The following is a 27,473-nucleotide window of genomic DNA, read 5'->3' on the forward strand; positions in this document are numbered from 1 at the left end:
CTCATGAATATAAGTGTGAATGAAGTCGTAGAATAACTTGAGAGATCTGTCCTATGACTCAATTCTTGTTTCAGTACCATAGTCTGGTAGAATGTGTGCACCACTCTTGCCACCGCATCCTTCACTAGACAAGCTCCTGTCTCCCCTACCTTCAATGATTAACAACACCCCAAAGTTTTTAAACTCTTTTCTCTGAAGTATTTCTTGCCCTTCAACTGCAACGAGACACATACTCTTTATTAGGCAAAAACCATAAACTCTGATTTGAAAGGGCTAATTTTCTCTCCTACTACTTCAGTGTCAGCAGCATTTTACAGTAAGTTTTGTTGCAGATGAAACTCACTTGAAGCTTTGTTGGCAATATCATCTGCAAACAATAAAGACACAACTATTCTGCCCAAACTGGATGTTGTCCAAATCCTGAAGTAACTTTGATTTCCTCCTTTACTTCAAAATATATTGCACTGTTACATTGTAGTTGTGGCAATATCCCAAAATCTTGTAAAATAAAATTCACTCTTAAATGTTTTTAATTTGTTTACTTTTTTAAATATTGAAATGGTATAGCAATTACGCTTTAGAATATATTAATGTATGTACAATATTATTAATGAGATAGCTACTTGGCAACTAAGGAAATCTGGACCTCAAATCTGTTGCTTAAAATGACTCTGCATTATATGCAGTCATTCTATAGTATTTTATGTAAGAGCACTGTTTTAAAATACTGCTTTTCAAGCAATCACAAATGCATTACAGAAAAATGCATATTATCTTAGTGTGAACTGGTAAATATATATGAAATTAACTCTCAGTTTGATGTTTTCAGGCTATAGCCTGGTATACACCTCGGCACTGGAACAGGAAATTCCAGCAAGCATGGCCTGAGACTAACTCTGAACCCACTGATGAAGCACTCAAGAGTACGCAACCATTTGTACCTGCTAAGGAGGAAAGCTTTGCCGAAAGAAAGGAAAAGGATATGGAGCCTGGAAAATTGGAACTGGCATATTCTACAAGAGTCAGTCCAGTTCCATCAAAGCCTTTTGTGGACCAGTCAGATGAACAGGCACCCATTTTAATGAAGAGGTAACACAGGTTATGATTATTGTATAACGACTTGGTGAACATTGTTATGTTTGCAGTGCATATTTAAAATGTAGCCTTGTTTAAACTACTTTTTGTTTAAATACATATTCTTCACGGCACAGGCGAGCATCAGTCTCTTTAAGGACTGAGGAGAAAACTAGTGGATGGTTTATATATTTATATATTATTAATAGTTTAGTGGTGGACCAGCTTATGTAATTTTGTCATGCCTCTAACTTAGGGAAACAAAATCTCAGTCAGTCAGCCTCTTTGTCTTTGCTGTCATCCACAAAAGTAATTTGATTTAATACTCAAGAAGAAAGCTCATTTTAACGAGGAAGCCCTTTTTCAGCAGGGTGCCAAAAATCATATAAGTTCTACTCCTGCAAGACATACATGTGCCCAGCAGACATCTAAGGCATACATATGCCCAGCAGACAAAATTCTTATTATTAAGTCTAGGAAACCTGTTTTATTATAAAAGAGGCTAACTTTTGTTCTGTCTGCAAAAGCCAGGTTGTTTGATGCCATTTCTGATTTGAAATCTTTTTACATATAAGTTGAATTTATATTTCTTTCAAAAAAGAATGATAATTGCTTTTTAGTTGCTTGCTGTAAAGCTTGCCTCTGTAAACCATCTCTCCATAACACTATAATGGCCTTGGAACGTATATGTGAACATGATATTAGACCAGTAGTAAATGAAAAAGAATATGTTTTGAATTATTTTTCATAGCCAGAAAACATTAGTATGTGGTTTAAAGCATGATAATTTCTTTTGTATAATGAAAGCCAACGAATTGGGTTCTTTGGTATTTATGGACACCACATATTATCAAAAAAGAAACATGAATTGTTAGATTATTCTTTTTGTTAAGAAGCAATGAAAATAACATTAACAAAGCATATAGGAATGTAGCTACATCCTCTAAAGAGCTTTTGACTGATGGATTTATCATACCTTATTTGTCTGGCTTTTTATGTGTCCATTTCCAGGCTAGCACTGACCTTCTGGATGCCAAATGTCCATAAGAATGTGGACAGGCCCCCTCTCTGGCTGTCACTGCAGGGAACCCATATTGAACTCTTCAATATATTTAATTGAATTCAACAGAAATGTGTGACATTTTTAGACATTGTGGTGTACAAAGATATCATAACGTAGAACCTACTAATGAAAACCATTCACAAAAAAATGTGCAGAAACTGCATTTTATTTAATGGCAGCATGCATTTCCTTTAGTAAAGAGAAGTATAATTAAGAGTCAGTGTTTAAACACTAGTAAACTAATTGCTTATAATAAGTGTTGTGCAAATTAACTGACAAGTCTTGCAACAAATAAGTGCTGCAGATTTAGATTGATTTCAGTAAGTCAGTGTCCTTCCTTTCTTTATTAATGAGTGGAAGAAAATTTAAAGAATGCTATGGTAGGTTTGGTGTCTTGAAAAGTTTTAATAGGCATTGTACTTCCAAATGTCAAACATGTAATTTAAGTATGTACTTAACACTCCATGATTCTTGGCTGGAGCGCCTTCTGTGTGGAATCTGCATGTCCTCCCCGTGGTTGAGTGGCATTCGAAAGACATGCGTGAATGGGTGTGCCTTTGTTGAAGGTTGGGTGTCGAGCTGGCACCTCAGCACCATAAAAATCTACTGCTAATCATTAGCGGACTGGAGTTCTGCTGTGGCGACCCCTAACTGGGAAAAGCCGAAAGAAGAACAACTTAACACTCCATATTATTTAAGTCCATTTAAGGTTACTACCTTTAAGCCTCATAGTTACTCTCGTGGCTCTGAGTAGTCAATTTATAAGGCATTCTATGGTGGTAAATGGACTAGAAAGACTCATACCAGTACTTATGAATACATGCATGGAATAAGGACAAAAATAATAGAAATGTATTGTTTAAATGTAATGCTACTTGTGATAAATACAAGGTGTGCCTTTTCCATGCTATCAGTTTTGTACTGCCCAAACTCTTCCTTTTATAGTATTCAATCCAAATTGAACATGATTAAACAATTAACTAATATTAATTGTTTCTTAAAAACACCAAATATTTCAAATAATATGTCAAAACATGTCCATATAATCTCATATTAGAAGTGACGCTGTAGTTATAAATAAGCTCACAACTCCAACTTAAGCATAATAAATAATGCTCCTAAGAGGTTTAAAAAAACTATTTCTTAAAAAGATTATTTTTAAAAAAACAATTAAAATTTAAATTTGTATGGTTCATACAATAAATTAAAATGGGTTTCATAAAACTGTGAACTTAAAACACACACATGCACACATAAAAATACTGTCAACATAAACAGAAAAACTCTACAGTTTTGCTGACATAGGTTTTAACAAAAGGAAGAAACTGATGTCTAAGAACAAGAGGAAACTGACTCAGCAAAGGAAGAATTCCCTCCACAGCTTGATCAAGCAAATCAGATATCTTGTAAAGTCCTCTAAAGCTAATTATGAAGCTAAAATAGCATCCCTTAGCTAAGGATAATCGTAAGGCATTCTTTAATTACTTCTGAAATCTAAAAGGGAATGTCCAGCTATATGCAGAAATGGTAGCAGATGGTACCACTCACATTACACCAGAGGAAATTGTCAACCTACTAACTGACAGCTTGGGAGTAAACTTCACCCCCTGTCTCCACCAGCCATTCCCCAAAGCATACCTGACACCAGTCCTCTGCCTAATATCTCTAGAAATAAGTCATATCTGTGGTCTCCAAGGCCAAAAACATGGTGTCAAAGGGGCGAGGTAGCCTCCCAGGTTGCTTATTAAGCAATCTAAAACAGGACCTAGCAGACCTACTTGGTGTTCTCTTTAACCATAACCTGAGAAGTGGCTGTATTCCAGCAGAGTGGAGAACACAACCGTAACCCCCTTACACAAAGGGGGGCCATCAACAGAACCCGGAAACTATAGACCCTGTGATGCCCCTGCACTGGCCCAGTAATCAAGGAGCTTTAATCCTCACCACTGACACCGGTGAGGAACGTGCGCATAGGGAGGATGACAAGTACACACACAGTAAAGTACAATTTCCCTTAAGAGCACACAGAGATCACAGTCAGTCTGGGGCTGGTTTCTCCCTCCTTCTCTCTCCAGATCCCCATTAAGACTCCCCACTGGCACAGCTATAGGGGTCAGATCTCAGCCGAGTGGTCAAGTCAAAACCTCCAGCACTCTTTCTGTCCAACCAGTGCTTCATGTCCCTGCCCAAATAGCTGACACACACACACACACACACACACACACACACACACACACACTTTGAGATTTGATTTATATACAAACACACACTCATGGGGAAGGCTGGCACAGGTTTACTAGCTATGCCTCCTTCTTCTCAGACTAAAAGTTAGTTATCACTGCCACCAACCAGCTCTTTATCAGCTACTATAAGGCCCTCCCCAAAGGGTGACCAATTCTACTGTGTATGTTACTATTATCCAAATGGTAATTGTGACCAAGACTTTAAGGCTATTGGAGTGGCCTATACAGTGTCACCAAATACATATGCAAGTACCCTAAGAACTTAAATATCTCTAAACAAACCAGCCACAATTAAAAGGTTTAAATATATTTAATAATAAACAATAAAAGCACAAGACAATACTCGATAACTCAACACAGTGACAACAGAGTCCAGAATCACAGGAAATATTTCAAAACAACATTGCAGGACAGTCTCAAATAATTATAGAAAACATGTAAACTAATCTTCACTGTATTCCTATCTATATATAAGAGAAATCACTGTACCTAAATAACTTACTTGCTTAGCAAGACAAGTGCTGATGAGAGGATGTTGTCAGATCCAAAGACAGATACAAAATGCACAGACTCACTCTCTGAGATAGTTCATAAATTGCTATCAAACATTTATGCTGGGTTATCTCAGATTATATCATTCTTTGTTGCCTCTGCCTTCAGTTCCCAGGCTAACAGAAACTTAAAAATTTAGCACCTCTATGTCAAAAATACTTCTCTCTCTGGAAATGTGCCTGGAAATGGAAGTCGTAAAACAGTTACATACTTTTACCTTTGAAACCTGTAATTATTGCTGTTTCAAGACAATAAAAAGAATTTCTAGCTGCAGGCATTCTGTCTCCTAGCTGAGATAAACACCATCATAAACAATTCACTTATTTTCTTACAGTTTGCAAGTTAACTCCGTTCTTTTCCAGTAGGGTACACTGTGGATACATTCTTGAAGCTGAGCATATAACATACAGTTTAACATGCAGTTCTGCACCAGTAGTTTAATATATACATAATATATAGTTTTCTTACATTTGTAAGACAAGCATACAAATCATATTACTATTCACAAATGACATAGAATTACTTCAAAATTCCAACTAGCTGGGCTGGCAGCCTTCGCAGACCCATAAGTCTAACCAGCCTTATTTCCAAGGCCATGGAAAAAAATCATCATGGACCTTATCAACAAGGGCATTGGCGACATTCAAACTCTAGACTCAACCCAGTTTGGCTTTCTTAAGGGTAGATCATACTTATTAAACTTAGTATACATCTTTGAGAAAGTCACCAAGGCCCTGGATGAAGGTAAGACAGTGCATGCTGCCTGTCTTGACCTGGCCAAGGCTTTTGACAAAATTCCCCACTCAGGTATCATTGAGAAACTCTCCCAGCTGGTGATTAACCCTTGCATCACTAGATGGGTAGCCAGTTGTCTCACCAACAAAACACATACTGTCAAAGTTGGTGACTCCACCTTTACCAGAAGACCCATCACCAGTGGCGTACCAAAAGGATCTTTGCTGGGCCCTTTTGCATTTCTTGGAAGTCCATGCTAAAGTAGACAGCCTTTGACTTACCAAGTTTGACAATTGCAAATTACTGAGTCCCCAAATGATGTTAACATATTACAGGAGGGGCTAACACAGACAAATGACTGATACCAAAGCCATGGTGTAAAACTAAAAAAAAAAAAAAAAAAGTGCATTATTATCCCCCTTTGTCAAAGCAGAATTCCCTGCTAATTACAATATTGACAGCACCTCCCTAAATTCATACCCAGTGGTGTGAGATCTTGGAACACAGGTAGATAGCAATCTGAACTTCGACCACCAAGTTTCCACAGTGATAAGGAAAGCCTTCTATGTTTTGCATCTCATAAGTAAGGGCATCACATCCAGGTCTAAGAATGTTATAACTCCACTGTACTTGACCCTTATCAGACCATTAACAGGGTACAATGCTCCCTTCTCCACATACCTCACCAGACACCTGCAACAGTTGGAGAGACCACAGTGGTTTCTCACCAAGAAAATACAGGGACTCCAAACCATTACTTATGTGGATAGACTGAAAGCCCTGTCACCGTGGTCTGTATCATATAGGCTACTGAGAGGCAACGTGTGCCTGGCCTACATGGCAGTCTCTCACCCTGCCCTGATGGATATGCTGCACATCCACAAGTCAAATGGCACAAGAGTCACTTGCTCTTTACCTAGCCTATTACATTAACAGAACATGCTGGAGAGCAGCAATATCTCCCAGAGACAGATGCTGCAGTGTCACCCATGTCCCTCATGGACAGGGGTAGTCAGTGTTTAGCATAGACTCACTTGATGAATTACATCCATCTAACCAAGGACAGTTGAGGCAACTCAGGATTAACATGGCTATGCTTGTAAGCACTCTAAGGGTGCTAGCCTAGTAACCTCTTGTGAACCTATGAACTCTTTCCATCTCTCCTAGGTAAATAAGAGATTTTGTTGCCTCTATGCTGAGCTCAGCTATCTTGATTTAGTTTTAGTAGAGTACAGAGCCATATTTGGTTACCCTGAATCTGTACTGTCTCAGGAAGGAACATTATGAGTTGAGTACAATCATCCAGCTAATGTAGAAAACTCAGTAAGTAAGGTGTTTGTGCAATTAATGGACACTGGCTTATACTGTTCCCTAACTTTGTCTCAGCAATTGCAGTAGAAAGCATTGACTGCAATGACATCACTCCAGACAACAGATTCTAATACATTAATGAGCCATCAAGTAAAGATGCAATATTTGGTACCAGCTAATGTAAGTCTGACTATACTGAGAGCATCTGGATGAAACTGCTTATAAGCCTATGCTGATATGTTTATGCCTGTATGCCAAACTATTACAGGATAGTGTCTTGTACGATGATAATATTGTTCTTGATAGCAGGGCCTTGAGGATCTTCACATAAAATATCTGGAGGAGAAGCTGTGGCTGATGATGGTAGATAAAGACATTACCAGTTACCAGTTCTTATCCAGCAGGTTTCCATAGAACTGCATATTATAATAATAGCCAACTCTCAAGCATGAAGTGATATTGTCCTGACTTTGACCCAGACAACTGGGACTCAGCTTGCAGAGCTGAAGTAGCCAGCTAGGGCAAGGGAGTAACAACATTTATCCATTCCTGAGGGAAGGTGATGCTCCAACCATGGCACTGCCACCACCTACTAGAGACAGAGAGCTGTGTGGCATCCATTGTAAGTGCCAGGGGTGTGTGTGTGTTGGCTGTGCTAAGCTATTAATATAATGTAACCTTTATAGAGCAGGTGCAGGAAATAGAATACTCTCAGATGAAAACACAGCAGACCCTAACATCTGTAAGAGTGCAAGCATCAGTCACAAAAGAGGGATTATGGTCAGGAAAATAGAAACTTCATCAAGGCTGTAGAATAGCAGCAGTCTGAAAATCTGCCTCAGCCAGGCCATGTTCATGCCATGTTCATAATGGAGTTGGACTCTTGAACAACTGGGGCAAGAAAAAGACCCCAAAATAGTATTTATTATTATTATTAGTATTATTATTATTATTATTGTTGTTTTGTTGTTGTTGTTGTTGTTGCTGTTATAATTATTAACTGAATACTGTAACCATACTTAAAAAGGCCAAAATAGTATTTATTATTATTATTATTATTATTATTATTATTATTATTATTGTTGTTGCTGTTATTATTATTAACTGAATACTGCAATCATACTTAAAAAGCCAAAATAGAATTTATTATTATTATTATTATTATTATTACTATTATCATTATTATTATTAACTGAATATTGTAATCATACTTAAAATGTTTTTCCTATGCAAAGGATGTTGTAAGTAGTATTTTATAATGTTTTACTAAATTGTGACATTACCATAATGTGTCCAATATTGTAGAGAGAGACAGAAAGGAAACAACTGCATAAGGGCTAGAAACACTGTATACCAAAATGAAGTGCTGATGTTGGGCACATATGTGGTTCTCTTGTTTCATTACTGAAGCCTTTTATTCAAGTCTGAAAGATGAGTGTAGTTAAACGACACCTGTTTACCAATGAACATTCAGCCCATCTATTTCATATCCCTAGCTGAAACTTACAGGGGAAAATATGTGTCATAACTGGCTTCCTGTTCTGCTTCACAAATGTTTCATTTATGAGCCATAATGGGGCCTTATATCGACTTTGTGTGATGCTTTCTCTTAGAAAAAGAATATCATCCATAAAAAGGACAATCCATCCTCAGTTTATAGATGAAAATCATCTGGTCCAGCAAAACTTCAATATCCATGGTGCTGAAAGATGACATGAGAATTAAGAGGCCCTGTGAGCATCTAAAATGATATTCTCAAAACTATAATAGTTATTGGCAGAATGATAAAATGGTAAATTATTGCAGTAAACAGTAATTGTAGATTTAACTAACATAACCAAATTCAGCTGCACAGAGAAATAAAGTACGACCTGTCTCCCAGATAACCTGGGATCAGTTAGGGATGCACTTAAGGATCCATAAGAGGAAAACAGAGAGGAGTGGTTGATGCTGACTAACCTGTCAGGGGAAGGGAGACAGTGAGACCCATTACAGTCCTATATCAGATAGTATTGCCCAAACAACTTCTGAAAGGATAAGTAAGGTATTGTCGCCTCACAGCAAGACGTTTTCCCGTTCGATTCTAAACTAGAGCGTCTGTTGTGGAGACATCCGTGAATGGGCGTACCTTCGTTGAAGGTTGTGCGTTAGGGCCGGCAACTCAGCACGTAAAAATTAACTGCCAATCATTAGCGGACCGGAGTTCCGCTGTGGCAACCCCTAACCGGGAAAAGCCGAAAGAAACAACAACATTGTTGAAAATTATTTGGTGTGCTTTTAAAAAGGTACTTTCTCAGTCCTCGGCAGATAAACTCAGTAATGTTTTAAACAGAATTATGTCTTCATATGTATGCATGATTAAATCAACATTGTAATTATTTTCCTGTGGGACTCATTTTTGTATCACCCTACATTTTGATGTTGCATATTAGTGTATACAAGTTTCAGTATACCTATCCAGGTACACTTCATGGCAACATACCAGAGCTGTTCAGGGATAAACTATGTCCTTAACTTATATGCGAAGTTACTGACAGTTTCTTTTTTTTTCTTTTGAAATGTACAGGTACTATGGACAAATATATGTGCATGATACAACTATGAAACTTTGGAGTTTGTTTCAAATATTGCTATGTTAAACTGGAGAGGGGAATGTTGACTATATTAAAATACTTATCTCTACAGTTTAGCTAGTTAGCCATTTCGTGAACATTTCATTTCGTAGAAGGCAAAGTGAATCAAGCAACAAATCTGCATAGAAAAGAATGGAGCTACAAAAGTGCAACTTCAAGGAGATTACATGCAATAAGTATTGTATTGTACTGTAGATACAATGTAAAATATGCGCCTACAGATACACAGCTTCATATACAATTAAAGTAAATTATGCTACAATATTACTTACTAGTAACATTAGAAAGAAAGTACAGGGATAAATAAAAGACAAAAACAGAATGTGGAATACAAGTTTTGGAGATCTGCTAGTGCTAATTACATCGTGACATTTTGAAACATATTGCCACAAACTCTGACCACTGAAATCTGTTTATCTCAAACAACAGTTTCAAGACATAATTGAATTTGTATGCAAGCTACAGCAAAATGCACTGACAGGAGCAAAGTTCCTGATCAGATGCAGGAGGGGCTGTTGTCCCTACCCCTAAACGTAGTTATGTAGCAACACAAAGGTCATAGGTACTTGGTTGAATCCTATATATTGCTGAAGAGATCAAAGGGCTTCTGTCGCTCTATGGGAAGAGGCTACAACAAAATGCAGTTAAAAAAAAAATATATATATATATATATATAGAGAGAGAGAGAGAGAGAGAGTGCGTATGCTTTCACAAGAATCACAAACCTACTGGTTTCTAAGTTGCAACAATAAAAGCAATGCCTATGGTAACTCTCCATGATTTCACTTTAAGGACTACTATGAGACTCAAAGAAAAAAGAACAGGAAAAGGAAAACACTGCATTTTGAGAAAGATTCAAGATTTGAGGAGAAGACATAAAAAACCAAAGCATTTAACTTGGGGAAGACGATTCTTAGAAAGGTCTTGAGCAGATAAAGCTTGCTAGTGTTAGTGTTGGGGAAAGTTGTTAATCCAAATGAAATGTTTGTTCCAAATGCTGATTGATGCTCAGCAAATGAATTCACAGCCCCTCTTAAATTGTAGGGTAGACTTGATGAAATAAGAGAGCTCCACTGATAAAAGCTGACTGGAGAAGTCTGTTGTGATATGGAAGAGGAAGGATGTGGTGATATTATTTAGCTGAGATGGAGGCAGTGTAAACTGAAACAGATGTTAAAGCTACGGTTGCAATAGCATGAAAGTGAGAGTAGAAGACACTGATTTTTTTTTATACTTCTTTTAATGACATAAACCCACTTGGCACAAGTGCCCCTTTAAATGGTGTCTGGTCAGGTGAATTGCTCTGACACTAGTGGTACATTTTATTAAAAGTAGTTTACTGAAAACAAAAAGCTGGGTAGATAACAAATGAAAGTGTTTACACAGCATATATAAATCAGGTAGAAAACTTCAGTGACACTTAAGGAAGTTTGTTATACTTTGTTTTTTATAGCAGTGTTTGTATAGTATATATAACACGAGTAGAAAATAAAACATTTCTGTTTTTTAGCAAGTTTGTCATATTAGTCTATTTTCCACAACATTTACTTAGATTCATGTATGTGCATGTGTCTGTATGACTCTTGTTATATTATGACTGTGTGTGTGTGTGTGTGTGTGTGTGTGTGTGTGTGTGTGTGTGTGTGTGTGTGTGTGTGTGTGTGTGTGTGTGTGTGTGAAATTAATAGGTGGTACAGTGGTGTAGTATCAATGCTTCAAAGCATTCTGTTCTCTGGTCTGGTTTCCAGATGGGGTATGTTCTGCATGTCATCCCTATGTCCATGTGGATTTTTCCTGTGATCTCCAGTTTCTTTCCACTCCCCAAGTGAATGCTGATAGGTGAGCCAGCGATCCCTCAAATTGCCCATGTGTGTGTGTGGTTTTGTGTGTGTGTGTGTGTGTGTGTGTGTGCATGTGTGTGTGTTTGTGTGTGTGTGTGTGTGTGTGTGTGTGTGTGTGTGTGTGTGTGTGTGTGTGTGTGTGTGTGTGTGTGTGTGACTGTGTATAATGGGCTGATATTCTGTTGTACACTGGTTGTGTGTCCTGCGCCATTTGCTTACTAGACTAGCCTTTTGCTCTTCCATAACACTAAACATGTAATGGTGACATTGAGTGTAAGTTATGTTTAAATATTAAGGCATGCAGTAATTACAATTTCTTGGGATATCTAATGTAACCTTATATTTTCAGAGAGAAGGAGATGCCATCCACTTTCTTTAGTTCACATAGTCCCTGGTGTCAAAGTACAGCCTCAGCCACTCATCCTGATTACTGTCCAGGAAGATCTCTGCCCAACAACGATGATGATGGTGGTAGTGATTGGAAACAGTCTAAGTCACATGTGACAAAAGCAAGCACTCCTATTGGTGAGTTAAACATTAACCACAGATGAAATAGTTCAATGTTTACTGGTTTACGTGTTTCTTTAACTTACTTTGCATTTAAAATAAACAGGATGATTTTTAAGAATTCAGAAAGAAAATCAGAAATTAAAATGTATGAGGCAAATGATAGATTTTTTTTAAAAATGCTTTCAGTGTAGCAAAGTCTGCAGAACTATGATTAGCTGGCACTGGCACATGATGATAAGAAATGGTATGTCTAATATAAATCTAGACAATGTCAAGAGGGTCAAGACAGATGTTGTAAGCCATTGCACTGATGTTCCCTGCAAAATCACTTGTCTTCTTTGCTTTACATCCCCTCCCCTACTCCAAACCTGAACCAGGAAATGCCACCATCCTTTCCCTGAGTAGTAAATCAAATGGCATGAATTCTTTAGGTTCATAGGTTCATAGGTAGGTACTAGGCTATCTGCCCGAAGGCATTTATAAGATTAGCCAGAATGTGTTGGCTTTCGCCGCCCCCTTAGATTAGTTCTCTGTGCCTCTGTCCAGCAGAGCCACTGAAGTGATCCCCGGGGTAAACTTTCTGTTTCCCATCCACTCGTCAAGGTTTCTCTTGAAGAGTGCTAGTGGGGAGCTCTGCCTAATGTAGAATGGAATCTTGTTCCACAGCATGGGAAGTCTCTGGGACACAACTCTATCACTCCAGCACGTCGTATTTATTGTTGTGGTGAGGTTTAGATCCCTAGAGCGTGTGGCTCAAGGGGATAAGGTTTGTGTTAGGTTGAGCATTTCCATCAATTCTGGCTTGGACATGGCCTTATGTGTCAGGCAGCGATCACCTCTGAGCAGGCGGTATGCAACCGAGTACAGCTGGAGTTTCTTCAGTCGAGCTGCATAGGGCATCTGTTTGAGGCCAGTGATCCTCTTGGTGAGGTACTTCTGTGGTCTTTCCAGCTGTTGCAGGTGTCTTGTAAGGTACATCCCAAATGGGAAATTGTACTGTATGATGGGTCTGATGAGTGATGAGTAGAGGGGCACAATGATCTCTTTTGATCTGGATGCAAACCCTTTTGTTTAATTCTTATTTTATTTTTTTAATTATTTATTAATGAAAATCTGCAGCATATCTGAATACATCATCTTAAGCATTCTGCTATTATACTTCACTCTCTTAAAATGAAGCTTGAAAGCTTTTCTTTCACCTGTATACAATGAGCAGAGTCATTTTCCCTGACCATACACTTTTCTAGAAACTCAAATCATCTAATCCTGTTCACAAGTGAAGCTTATAATCCACAACTTAATGTAGTCTCAGTAGAGAGAAATATGATTTCTTCTGTGTCTTTTAATAATTTTTATGTTCTCTGTAAGCAACAACATAGACTATTATATAAAACACAGAATTACAGCAGATCTGTCCATCAATACCTTCAGATGTGCTGAAAAACTTCTTCCTGTGTGCACAACTCGATATTATCACTCATGTATTTGATATCAATGCACAGATCTTCATTAGCAGGACCTGAGTAAATTGTAGAAATGCCTTGAGGATCATGTGACTGCCTATTGATTCACCCCAATCATTGTGTCATCATCTTAGCCATGTCCTATCACAGACACCAATAAACCTTTTCAACTTCTATAGAGTATAGAAATACTAAAAGGTAATACCACAGTGAAACCTCCCACTAGAACATACTGCACACCAAATGGAAGGTACAGCTAGGCAGTGGAGGAGCAAATATGTTAGAAAAGAGAGGTAAGGACTTGATGGTCTGGATAATACAGCAAAAAAAGTCATGTTACACACTAACACCACTGGTAACCACGCAGCAACAAAAAACAGTGGAGCTCCCAAACTAATAATACAAAAAAAAACTAGCTGCAATGTCACATGATTCTAAACTGGGACTTTAATTTAAAAACAATCCCCTGTAATTAAAAACTAACTGAGGAACAAAAACAGAACTTCCCTTATTCATATTTAGCTGCTCCACTCTCACTAGGTCATCAGCATGACACTTTTACACAAACCACAGTGACTACACTATCACTGATACAAAATGCAGTTCAGTGTATTGTGCCATCAGGATCATAATATTAATAGTTACGGTCTTGTATAGTGCACTCCACATGCATCTATAGTGATGCATATCAAAGCATAGACACAAAAACAGGAAAGTTTTAACAAGGAAAATTGACATTAAAAGGCAAAACATGTCTGTGGGGGGGTTGAGTTTGTGTGTTTGTAAGTGTGTGATTGTGGGTTTGTGTGTATACATGTTTGAGTCAGAATTTGCTGGACGTGTGTATTTGTGTGCATGGGTGTGTGTACATAACATACAGACACACACACACACACACACACACACACACACACACACACACACACATCAGTTTAAACAGCCTCAAAATATTTTGCATAGCCTAGCAAACACATCATTAGAAATCTCAAGTCATGACAACTTCAAGCCTCATGAAAAAGAAATATGTCCTTAGGTTTCACTCCTTAGTGACAACTGCTCCCGAAAAGTTCAGGACAAATATTTAATGGGAAGATCAATCAGAAAACAAAAGTAATTATTTTTATCCAAGCTTTTCTGCATGTTTCAATCTGCTTAGCAATTGTACATTTAATTAAGGCAATTTTTGTTATATAAAGCAGTGCTACAACAGAGCGTACTCACAGATTATGTCCTCTAAACGAAAATCAGCTTTCCATCATATTCTCAGATAAGTATGAGATTAAAGATGTGGTTATGATGGATCCACTATGTTTTCTCAAAACATGTGAGGTCATGTCACAACAGCTACACAACAACAGCTCATAAATGGTGGTCTCGGGTGCATGTGCTAATAACACATGTATTCATCTTCAGTATAATGCATGCAAAGGAAACCCAGAAAAAAACACATTTTACAGGGTCTATATTACCAATTCGAAGCAGCAGAAAGCCAAACACCATTTCATCGACACATATGTGTCGAAGTCCCAGGTAACCGAATGGCCAGATCACTGATTTTTTTCTTAGGGAAAAAAAATGGTAGGCCAACTACATACGACACACCAGTACAAACATTATAAAGTAGGGGGCTTTGCCAGCCACATTCCCAGCCCCCCCACACCCCCTCTAACTAAATAGACTAACTCTGAGATCACACTTTAGTGGGGAAAAGGGCAAATTCACAGCGACGGCCAACCAATTTATTTCCCTAGGAAAAAAATCTGTGATCTGGCCGTTCGGTTAACTGGGAGTTCGACACATATGTGTCGATGAAACAGTGTTCGGCTTTCTGCTGCATCAATTTACTAATATAGACCCCATTTTACACCCTTTTATTTTCCAATTCTCAGTCCACATTGTTTGCATCTTAAAGAAATAGACATCATTGACAGGTGGTGTAAAACGTACCTTTTTCTTTCTCCAGGAGGTTATCAGACTGGACCACCCACTAAACTTTATTTCATATGACATAATGTATTGTAATGTAATGAATACACTATGATTACACTCATATGTGAATTGAGCAACTGTCAAACTCTTATATAAAAACATCTCTGGCATGAGCTCAAGTGATCTGAACATGTGACTTTCAGCTGATCAGTAAAGGAACTGTAATTTTGATTACATGTTAAATTTAATAGTATACTCTTCCCACTAATGACTAAACATTCTCAAAAATAGCAACTAACGTATATATTATGAGAGAGTCTTTGGTGTTTCTTTGTTCACAGATGCTTTCAGCACAGGTTGCAGTGGTGGTAAAACTACTAACAGTTCAAAGAAGAGCCAAGTTATTGGAGGCAAGCGGAGTAAAGGACCTACCCGTTCTGCAGGGGTGAGTAGATTGGTCTGTTAAAATGACCCAGTGATTTATTCATACTAAAATAACTTAAAGAGGCCTCTCTTATTATCAGTTGTCTGATGTGTGATACAGTGCCATTGTCTTTTATTGGTAAGCGCTTTCATTGGCAAAAGGTAAGCCAACTTCTTCAGACCATCAAAAAACATACAAGATACAATCCCATGTGAAAAGGAATGCCCTTTATACACAGTGTTAGTCTAATCAAGCAATCAATTAATTAAGTAAAAAACAATCAACAATAAAAAATCACAAGTAACCATTTGTTTGCTGAACCAGAGATTTGTTTTACATAGGTTTTTCTAAAATCAGTAAACCTTAGACAATAAACTTTCTCATGCCTAGTTTATCTCAATATTAAAAATACCAAATCACCCAGCCTTGTGATGGTAATATACTTACTTTAAAATTACTAAATTTTTAAAACCATGTATATTAAAATATCCTAAATTGATCTATTTATTCAAAAAGGCCTGTAATGCTTATCTAAAAGTAGACCGTAACAGCAGGGGTGGTCCATGGCAACTTAAACTCGAGGAAATAGAATTGGCATGGCAGATCCGTACCATGGCTTGTATTATGCCGGGTTTAAATGAATATGTATCTATTAAATGTTTACTCAAAATAAAAGCCTTAGCTAGATAAGCATTACAGGCCTTTTTGAATAAATAGATCAATTTAGGATATTTTAATATACATGGTTTTAAAAATTTAGTAATTTTAAAGTAAATATATTGCCATCACAAGGCATGAGCTCAATGATTTGAACATGTGATTTATTGAGATAAATAGGAACTGTAATTTTGATTACATGTTTACTGATTTTAGAAAACCTTCCCACTAATGTAAACATTCTCAAAAATGGTTCAGCAAACAAATTATTACTTGTGTTTTTTGTTGATTGTTTCTTAATTTGCAGTGGTGGTAAAACTAACAGTGTATAAAGGGCATTTTTCACATGGGATTGTACCTACCGCTCTGCAGGGGTGAGTAGATCTGTTAAAATGACCCAGTGCTTTACCAGTAAAGGAGTTTAGTTCTACAAATCCGCTCTCTTTTTTGTTTTCACTAGTTTTGTTTTTTTGTCAGTACATACAGTGCCACTGTGGTAGCACCTAAGATGGTGAGTGAAATATTACTTCAAGCCTAATATATTACTTTGCGTGGGATGTGCGTGTTTTCTTTAGCAGTGCTTTCAGTACAGCACCTTCCATTTTCCATGGTAATCATCACATGCTCCTTCTATATATGGTGTTTTCCATTCAGCTAATAAGGGCTAATTGCTTATACACACATAGACATGATTGTACATGCAAACATGCATACAAGCACAACCACACACCCTATACACACACACACACACACACACACACACACACACACACACACACACACACACACACACACACACACACACACACACACACACACACACACACACCTCTGGAAGACAACATTTAAATCATATCCAAAAAAATGCCATCAAAGACTATTGAGATATAAATAAAATATATCGCAAATGAAATAAAATAAAACAAACGACATACAAATGCATTCATATTTCAGACAGAATCCTTCATCTGTTTTACTAAAATGGTTTTATAAGCTCTGAAAGTTTGTTTATATCCTTCATAAACTCAATTAAATATTATTATGTACACCTGTTCAATATGTGTCACCCACAACATCTGAAAATTAAATTAATTAACATAGCTGGTTAATTTCCTTCTTCCACTGAAGAATGACTACAGAATGAACACATTTAAGCAGCTCTGTTTAATTACCTAAAATTAATTTGCCAGTTTCTTTCCAAGCTTTATAACAAGCTATCTTTGTTACCACCCCACCTCAAAGCATTTTATTACTTTAACACTTGAAAGAATCATACTTTTGTAACTATTTTTTATCTGACAAGGCAGTACATTTATAGATGCACTTTTATGTTCTGTGCCTGACATCTCCTGATATTCTGTTACGAAAGCTTCTGATCATTTTGTTGACAAAATGAGTCATATGTAAAGAGAGCAGTATACACAACATAACTGTTGCTGTTTTTTGACTATTTTATATTTTTTATTTTGAACTGTATACACAAATACATTTGTTTTCATCATATGTTTATATCTACTGTATTGTACATGTCCTGTGCTTGTGAATGAAGTCTATTTTGGGAGTTCAATTATTCGGAAAAAGACAGCTGGCCATGGCTGTTAATGGCCAAGTTTATATGGCAGGTATGTTTCAGTTACCAGCTGGTAAATCAGCAAACTGAAATGCACAAATGGGAGGAGATACCACAATGAAAGAGGAGGAGGTACTAGGAAGTCAAAAGTGCAGAGGAAGAAGAGGAGTTAATGCATCGAAAACGGTAGCAAAGAAAAAAGGCAAAAACAATAACAAAAATCTATTGTAAGGCACTTAGCCACCACAGGATTTTGAACAGCATCACAATGGCAGCATGGCTTTTCAAACTGCCGTATACCTACCCAACATGGATCCTGTTGTGCTTAAGTGTCTGACATACTATACCAAACAACTGTTCCCAATATTAGCTCCTGTAAGTATCTGTCATATCATACCACAGAACTCTTCCCAATATTAGCTCCTGTTTTTTACTGTCTTGCATTAACATTGAGCAGCTCCATTCTTTGTATGTGACTGACTTGTCTGCCTTTTATTGTAGTAGACTAATGCTTGTTGCTATTAGTGTGTCGCCCCCCACAGTATTGGTTTTCATACCCTCATCCTCCATTTTCCTCATCAATACTTTTGAGATAATTCTTATAAGTGAGAAGTACTCCCAGCATAACTCCTAATAGGTCCACATAGACTGATGATCTTTCCTTAGTAATATGTACACAAAATAAATAAATAATCCCTATTTTCCCACATCTACAAGTTACCACGGCTTGGTATTATATACTGTCACTCCTTTATTCATTGTTATGTCATGAATTCATGTGCAAATTACTTGACATCTATGCCACTATGTGGTAGAGATTACTCTTCTCAAATCCTCTGCTGAAGAATTCTGGTCAAAGCCAAAAATGAGGGAAGGTGCTACTTTTTACTGGTCATCGCTTAAAAAGTTAACAGACATCAGAGTTTTTTTCAACAGTCATTTTTTGAGCGATAAAAAGCATGATACTCTGTGTGTGGCACTACTGACTGAGTGTAAACCTCGGTACTTTACATAATAATGCACAACTTTATGAGGGGGAGGCGTGAAATATGTGGAAAAATCAGTGATCTACTGCAGCATCAGGGAACATGGGAAGGTACGGAACTGGTCATGCTTCACCATGCTGCCATACAAAACGTACCAGCCACACGCAAAGACAGCAGTTTGCATCACTCCTGTATAGGAGAGGAGATTCATTACTGCTGTAGGCCAGAGTACCCTTGTTTCAAGTACCATCACTTGTTCTAAGTGGCAAGTGAGAGGCAGAGCACTGATCCTTGTTTTTCATATTCTCAGGGGTGTGGTGTGCCTTAACAAACCATAGCACCAGTTCAAGTGTTAGCACTCCATTCAGGAAACTGCTTTGGTGAATTTATCCTGTGGTGTATGCAGGATTCAAGCACAGCTGTATGAGCTCTTGCTGTGCCTCTGGTTCACCTTGGAAATGCACCTTGCTGAACCATAGTGGAACCACCTGTATTCTAAGCCCATAGACTATTCCCTAACAGTTTTAGGGTTGTTTTATAACCATGCTGGTCTTTGCTATTGTCTAAACTATCTGTCTTTGAAGTTAATGTTGTGTCTTTTGGCTTTTCCCAGTTAGGGGTCGCCACAGTGGAACTCCGGTCCGCTAATGATTGGCAGTAGATTTTTACGTGCTGAGTTGCTGGCCCTGCCGCACAACCTTCAATGAAGATACGCCCATTCATGCATGTCTCCACACAGAAGATGCTGTAGCTGAGAATTGAACAGGACAAGGTCTTACTGTGAGGCTACAACGCTACCACAGCACCACAATATATGCCAATATTTCTGGACAAACTTGGTGGCCCTCCAGCTATCATTTGAATACCTTGTAGTACAATTTGTTTCAGCTGGTAAACTAAAGTGTCAGCTATCCCTGTTCAGTAACCTGTTATGTAATCTGCTCAGTAACCTGCTTTGTAACCTGTTACATAATCTGCTCAGTAACCTCTTCCATAACCTGTTCTGTAACCTGTTACATAATCTGCTCAGTAACCTGTTTCATAACCTGTTCTGTAACCTATCAAACAAACAAACAAACCACAAAGGTATAAACAGGGCACCAGAACAACCAATTACGTCAAACTGAAAATAATGTGTGCTGTTAAGGTACAAATAATCCATTCACAGATGTACTTCAAGCAAAACATGTATGATATAATCTGAAAAAATAAGGACAATAAAATTAGTCCTTATTACTTTTGATTATAGTCCTGTATTGCTTAGTATTATTGTACATCACAGTATTGAGTTTTAGTATATTTATATTTATATATTTATGTGTTTTATATGTTTTAGTATATATTTATATATATATATATATATATATATATATATATATATATATATATATATATATATATATATGGGTCTACTGCTTTACATCAAAAATACACTTCTTTGTAATAGAGCAGTAGACCCTACACTTCAGCGAAAGTCCACTTAAACAAAAGTGCACTTTCGCTGAAGTCTAGTTCCCCAGACTACCAAAAAAAAAACCACTAAAACATGTTTTTGCCCCCCACAAACCCCCTACTTAAATATACCAACTCCAAGATCACACTACAGCAGGGAAAAGGGAATATTCCCATTCGGCACTGTAGTGTGACTACCGAAGTCAATGTTCGAAGTTTCACTACTTCGAACAAGTGGACTCGGTGAGGTGGGGTTCGAAGTAGTGAAACTTTGAACATATTGATGGATCCCATATATATATATATATATATATATATATATATATATATATATATATACATATAAATGTTTTAAGTGACACTGAGCAGTGATACTGGGTCATTCCTCTTCCCTTTAAGTAGTCTTTGACATAAAAGAAAATATTTGATAGAGACATTTTTTAACAAAAAACACAGTGTTTACATCAGCAGTTTTTAATATCCATGTCTTCATTATTTTGAAAATTATTTTTGAACCTAAGGGGTAGTGATGTTGTTCTTTTAACTGAACAGGAAGAACTAAGGTGGATTTATAGATTTAAAGCTCACATTGCCCAGGTCTGAATAAGATGGATTTTAAGTGATTTTATACATCTTAAGTAATTGCATAATGAAATTCATGAATTAAAATACAAATCATGTGATGGTTCTAAATTGTATTTAATTGATGCCCCTAGCACTGGCTAATATCTGCCTGATGAAGCCACATGGTGGAAGTGTGCTTACATTTGCGTTTTATAACTTTTATTTTATTTGTTATCACATCTATTAAATGCTTTTAATTGCATTTGTGGTTCTGGTCACTCTTTTTGTTTTACTATATCCACGTCTTTAGTAGCTAATTTCTACTTTTTTCTATCATTTTTTTTTCATTTTTTTAATTTCAAAATTTACAGTATTTTTATAAGATTTATTTTTAACAGTATGCATTTTGGGGTATATATCACTTCAATGAAAATTCAATTCAGTCAATGACATTTTTGGCTCACTTACATCGAACATGCCTTTCATCAAACTTTTCTTATTGAGATCGCAGTACAGTGAAGATCAGGAAATTTGCTCTTTCCTCACTGTAGTGCAATCTCAGAGTTGGTATATATAATTATCTGGGTGTGTGGGGGATGCAGCCCCCCAAAAGAGCAGATTTAGATGAACAGCCTTTCCGATGAAATGTCATTCGCTGAAGTGTCACATTGTTGAAAGTGATCTAGACCTGCATTTTGGATATAGAAAACAGAAAGGTGGTTTTAGATTTTTTAATACTGAGCGGGACTTTTAAATCTGGAGACTGGGTAGTTAATAGTTTAATTAAAAATGCAATGTCATTAACATTTGAATATAAAATCATTAGGGGAAGCTGTGTTCAGTATCTGATGAAGTCCTAATGCTGGGAATAAAACACCATTTTTTTAGCATTTATGCTGTTTTTGGGTAATAAAAGTTTTTGCTTAAAATACATCTGAGAACGGATTATTTGTACTTAACAGTGCACACTGTTCTGTAACCTGTTAAGTAATCTACTCAGTATCCTGTTCAGCAACCTGTTCCTTTCAATCTGATCCTCTGTTATAAAATCTCTCTGCTTGAACTATACCTCTCTTATACTGCAAATTATCTGCTGTGTTTTATTTGCATAAATTGTCCCTTTGGTAAATCCTTTGGTAAATGATTAATGGTGGATGAGGGGTTCAGTTAGAGTCATGCAAAATAATACTGTGATCTACTAATTTTTCATATAATGTAGTTTTAAGCCTGTAGCCCTCCTTCAAAACTACCATATCTAAATAAATTCTACAACTCATGATTTATAAACTCAAAAGGTAAAAGTTGTAATCTAGTATTCAAGTAAACATGCAAGTCTATCCAAAGAATGAACAGATAATCAATAAAGCTTTAAAAATAGTGAACACTATCTAAAAGGATTAGACTCCAAAAATATAAATACACGTTCAAACCAATCTGAAAGTTAACAGGTATAGCTGCATATGACAGTCAAAGCAATGGCTGTGCCATGCTACTGATGGTATAGACAAATTTTGTATACATGTATATGGCATTAACAATAACTAAAGCTGATTTTTCTAGAATGTCTGTGATGGAAACAGGTCACTCTCTACATTGCAAATAACTTTAGATACAAGATAGGTATAATTTCCAAGACTGGATAGAGAAAGCTGTCAATTTGTGAAACTAGTTTATCAAACAAGCCAATACTAGTTACTATCGTTGTACATGAAAACCTATTATAATCCTTGTATAGCTTAGGGAGACTGTTGTTCACTGGTCTTGTAAAAAAATATTTTCAAAAACTCATATTATTCAGTGTCAGTCAGACTCAAAAGAAAAAATTCATGCAAGTAGTCACCCAACTGATATTGTATGCATTTGGGCCCCAAAAGTTTCCAGCAGTCAAAGTGAAATAATTGTCATGCGTTAGTTCATGATATAGAAAAACAGGCATTACAGTAGCACTTATTTTATAGACAAACACAATACAAATCCCATTCTCTTAGATTATCAAGTGCCTTATTGTACTTAACATTCTTTTCTAAAATATATGTAATACATGTTCTACTGTTTGCCAACAATCATTAATCAAGGGATGGTGGAGGGTCTTAAAACATGATGGTAGAATATATTTTTGAATTAGCATGCTGTCACCCTTTTAGCCCATATTTACATTGGCAAAGACAGCATCCATGCATTAACATGTGTCATAAACTGGCATACCTCAGAAACTGAATTTGTGTTTTCTAGGAGAGAAACGTCATCTAGAAGGCATTATAGACCTCTATACTAACCTTGAGAACAACTAGGTACAAGATAGACACCTTTCACCTGCAAAATGAAAATAAGAATCAGTCAGGCTGGTACAGGAAGCATCTCATTGTGAAGATGGCACAACACAATATTAAGCAGCTGATCTCATGAGCTAGAAAGATTCAAATTTAAAGAAGTAGATTTTAGCAAGATAGAAAAATGTAGTTGCCTGTTTGGAGCAGACTAAGCTGATATGTGTATTTCTTATCTGTTAAATTATCTCTCTTTGTTCAGCATTATTACCCTTCCTTTCTACCTGATGAAATGGTTCATGAATAGCTGCATTACCAGTTTGGTTTGTATAATAATTGTATTTGCTCAGTTAGTTATTCTTTATAATCTAAACAGTCTGTATATTAACATAATTGATAAAGTAACTTAGGGCATACTATAGTTGCTGTTTTACTTTCTTCACATACCACAATTAAAATGACTTTATTTCAAGTAAAACTGAAAGAATGCATTCATGTTTTAAAGACACTGAGATATTTCTCAAAATGTGCAGGATGAAATTGCATTAATTACCCTTGCATATGCTAGCTATGTAAAGCAAGGTCGTCTCAAAAGCAGGCACATTTTGCTGAAAGGCTAACCTGGTAATTAAACAGATTAATTAAATTTGTCCACTGTAATGCAGGAGATAACATTGTACCATAGGGCCATGACATTTTTGCTAAGCTCAGTGATTTATGAAACAATTACAGTTAGATAACAATAATTACCATTCAGACAAAGTTTATAACATTAGAATTATAGCAGATTGATAATTTTTTGTAGGCAACAGTAATGCTACTAGTACAGTGTATTTTAAAAAATCTGTAGTAGTATACCATACCATTGGTCTCAGGATTTATGGTTCACCTTTTTATTTGCAAGAAGTCAGAAGTTTGATAAATGTAATTTTATGTTGAGTGATCCACAGCTATGAAAACAAACAGCGAAAGTTAGGCTTTAAGGAAAAATATTTTAGGCTTCACTACAATTTTAGTTTAGGACAACCGACAGTATGTTAAGCCACGGTGAATGTGAAAAAAGGGAGAAATGGAATGAACATTTTTAGCAAACTGCTCTGATGGGTCAAGAAGCCCTGTAGAAATCTTACCCACAAGCGGAATTAGATACTTTGCGAGTAATAATCAAACTTGCAAATAACTTGAATAAAAGATGCAATAACAAGAAATTGAATGGGATGTCTGTGCTGACTTGGCTTATAAATACAATGCATTTAATGTCTGATAATGCTTGGGATTTGCTGAACGACATGGAAATGAATTTAAAACGGTGTAATTTGGCTTAATATTAATATATGCAGTAAGAAAGAAGCCTAATTAAGGAATAAATAATTAAAAACACATTCCCAGATTCACAGCAATATTGAACTGTAAAAGTATGCTGTACTTTGGGAGCCACATTTGTTGTTTTCCTGAATGAAAACTCAGACGTAGACATGAGAAAGTCAGTGTTTTGCTGTGCCAGATAATGGCTCACCAATAGGTGTATGTGAACAAAAAATTGTACTAGTATAAAATTGTTCTAATTATTATGTTTTCCCTGCCCCATGACTGGGCAGTCCTAGTCTAATAGCAGAAATGTCTTTTTGCCGCAGTTAGTCGGGGTAGTTTTAGTGTGAGTTTCACAGTGTGCATTAGTACATATTATCATAACAGAGTACTACATTTATTAAATTGAATGTATTGCTACACAAATGCATAGAGTACAGTACTTCTGCTTGTAGAGGTGTTCTCCATGAATTTCTGCTTACAGGGAACATCAGTATCAAACGAACCACACATACTGAAAGAGCTGCTTTAATGGACTGACACACTTAGTAATAGCTTATAAGACTTCAAATCAGTAAAGAAACTGAAAGAATTCCTCTTATTTAAAAATGATAATCAATACTATTTAAATAACAGTGATTTGGCCATTGCAGTTTAATATTCACATTGTAAAACATATTAGTCACTAACAAGTACCATGAGGTTATTGTCATAATATGCACATCTGCTCTGTTGTACACAAAGTCAGTCATATCTTTCTACCAGTGAGATATTGCAAAGTATATCTGTCTATTCTACAGCATACAAAAATATTTCAACATCAATTATGTATATAAATATATATATATATATATATATATATATATATATATATATATATATATATATATAGATCTAGGACATTTCACCGAAAGTCAAATTAGTATTCACTTATCACCGAAAGCTCAATTCACCGAAAACTCAATTCACCGAAACACATTTCACCGAAAGTTGTATATGGCCTTGTCCCCACTGTAGTGCGACCCTGGAGTTAGCATATATAGTAGGAGGGGTGTGAGGGGTGTAGCCTCCCTACATATTTTAAATGTTTTGAACTATATACATGCATACATGCTATTACAATATGTTACTCTTTTCCAAACATTATTTATATATATATATATATATATATATATATATATATATATATATATATGCCCCACACACACACACCCCTACTATATATGTATACTAACTCCAGGGTCACACTACATTGGGGACAAGGCCATATACAACTTGTTGGTGAAATGTGTTTCGGTGAATTGAGTTTTCGGTAAATTGTGCTTTCAGTGATTTGTGTTCGGTCATTTGAGTTTCGGTGAAATGTGCTTTTGGTGAAATGTCCTACATCCATATATATATATATATATATATATATATATATATATATATATATATATATATATACATACATATGGATTAGTACCATTTCACCTAAAGACCATTTCACTGACACTCATTTCATTGAGACCAAAACACCTAAAGTTCATTTCACCTAAAACTCATTTCACCTAGAACTCATTTCACTGACAAGTAGTACTGTAAGGCAAGTCAAAGGTATATGTACTTTTCTCCACTGTAGTGTGATCCTAGTGTTAATATATATAGTTGGGGGTTGTGGGGGGGCGTAGTTGGCTTTTACCAAATAATGTAAAACAAAACCAGACAACATAAAACCACATGAGTCTACCTGACTTCATCAAAATTCCACATCATCAAATTTGAGATTGTTGATGAGACGAAAATATCGAAATCTCAGTTCATTGAACCAGCGGAACAATGAAGATCTTCCCAGGGTAAGTAACCTGTTGTGCAAGACAGTGAACTTTGCTCTTTTCCCAACTGTAGTGTGATCTTGGAGTTGGTATATTTAGTTGGGGAGGGGGAGTGTGGGGGGCACAACCCCCCACATTGGGTGGTGTGGGGCATAGCCCCCCACCTTGCTGGGTTAGGGATGGTGCAGTTTGGGTTTTGTTTCCTTTTGAGTAAGTGGTTAATTACCCTGGGAAGATCTTCATTGTTCCACTGGTTTGATGAACTGGGATTTCAATATTCTCATCTCAACGATCTTGCATTCAATGATGTGGGGTTTCAACAATGTCAGGTAGATCCATATATATATATATATATATATATATATATATATATATATATATATATATATATATATATATATATATATAAAGTACCAGTTTGCCTTTTATTCATCATGGTTGAGTAAATTTATAGTCTGTAGAAATAAAGTAAAAAATTCACCCATCTAGATGAATTAACTTGAAGTTGTTCCTTATCATCAGTGGATTTCTAACTTGTGGGCGATGTACAACAATTATACATTTCTAGTTAATTTGCAAATGTGCAGTGAGTCCAAAAAGGAATACAACATCTGTATCCAGAAAGCCAAATCCAACAGCAGCAAGTAGAGAATAAGCCTGATCTGGACCAGGGACATAACATTATAGAATAATAACTCGGACATCTTTCCTAAGAATGGATTGTTTGTAACAGCATGTTGGCACAAGGGTAGGGTGCCTGCCTGCCTGTGACACAGGTGACACAGAATCAACTAGCAACCTGGGAAACTGGTTGGCTGGTCAGGGGGTTGGGCTTAAGTGGCCTATAGCCAGATCGCCTATCTCGCATGGAGGGCATGAAGTTGTGTGTTACGGTGCTGCTCTCTGGCAGAGGCAGGAGTGCAGTACTAGGTACTATTGTATTGTAAGCCTCCACCCCACGTAAAGGCTGTGGTAGACATCAAACATTGTGGGTGGCAATTCTCATGGGTGTGAGCTTAAATCATTACATGTCCATCCCGCAGGGAAATTTAGGGCATTCAGGAGTGATGAAAGATG

At 36.6% G+C, this 27,473-nt stretch overlaps 1 protein-coding gene across 2 annotated transcripts in view; it reads left to right on the forward strand.

The window, feature by feature from the left end:
- Nucleotides 1-27,473, forward strand: part of LMNTD1 (lamin tail domain containing 1) — a 1,453,405-nt gene that overhangs the window by 1,308,909 nt on the left and 117,023 nt on the right. For both annotated transcript variants that reach the window (XM_044087661.1, XM_044087662.1), the window contains exons 14-16: nt 830-1,089; nt 11,802-11,977; nt 15,696-15,799. In XM_044087661.1, coding sequence (XP_043943596.1) covers nt 830-1,089; nt 11,802-11,977; nt 15,696-15,799 — 540 coding nt within the window. The remainder of the gene's footprint in view (nt 1-829; nt 1,090-11,801; nt 11,978-15,695; nt 15,800-27,473) is intronic.

Source organism: Protopterus annectens, chromosome 11.part0 (assembly GCF_019279795.1).
Source record: "Protopterus annectens isolate FY-2018-M chromosome 11.part0, PAN1.0, whole genome shotgun sequence".
Classification (NCBI taxonomy): domain Eukaryota; kingdom Metazoa; phylum Chordata; order Ceratodontiformes; family Protopteridae; genus Protopterus; species Protopterus annectens.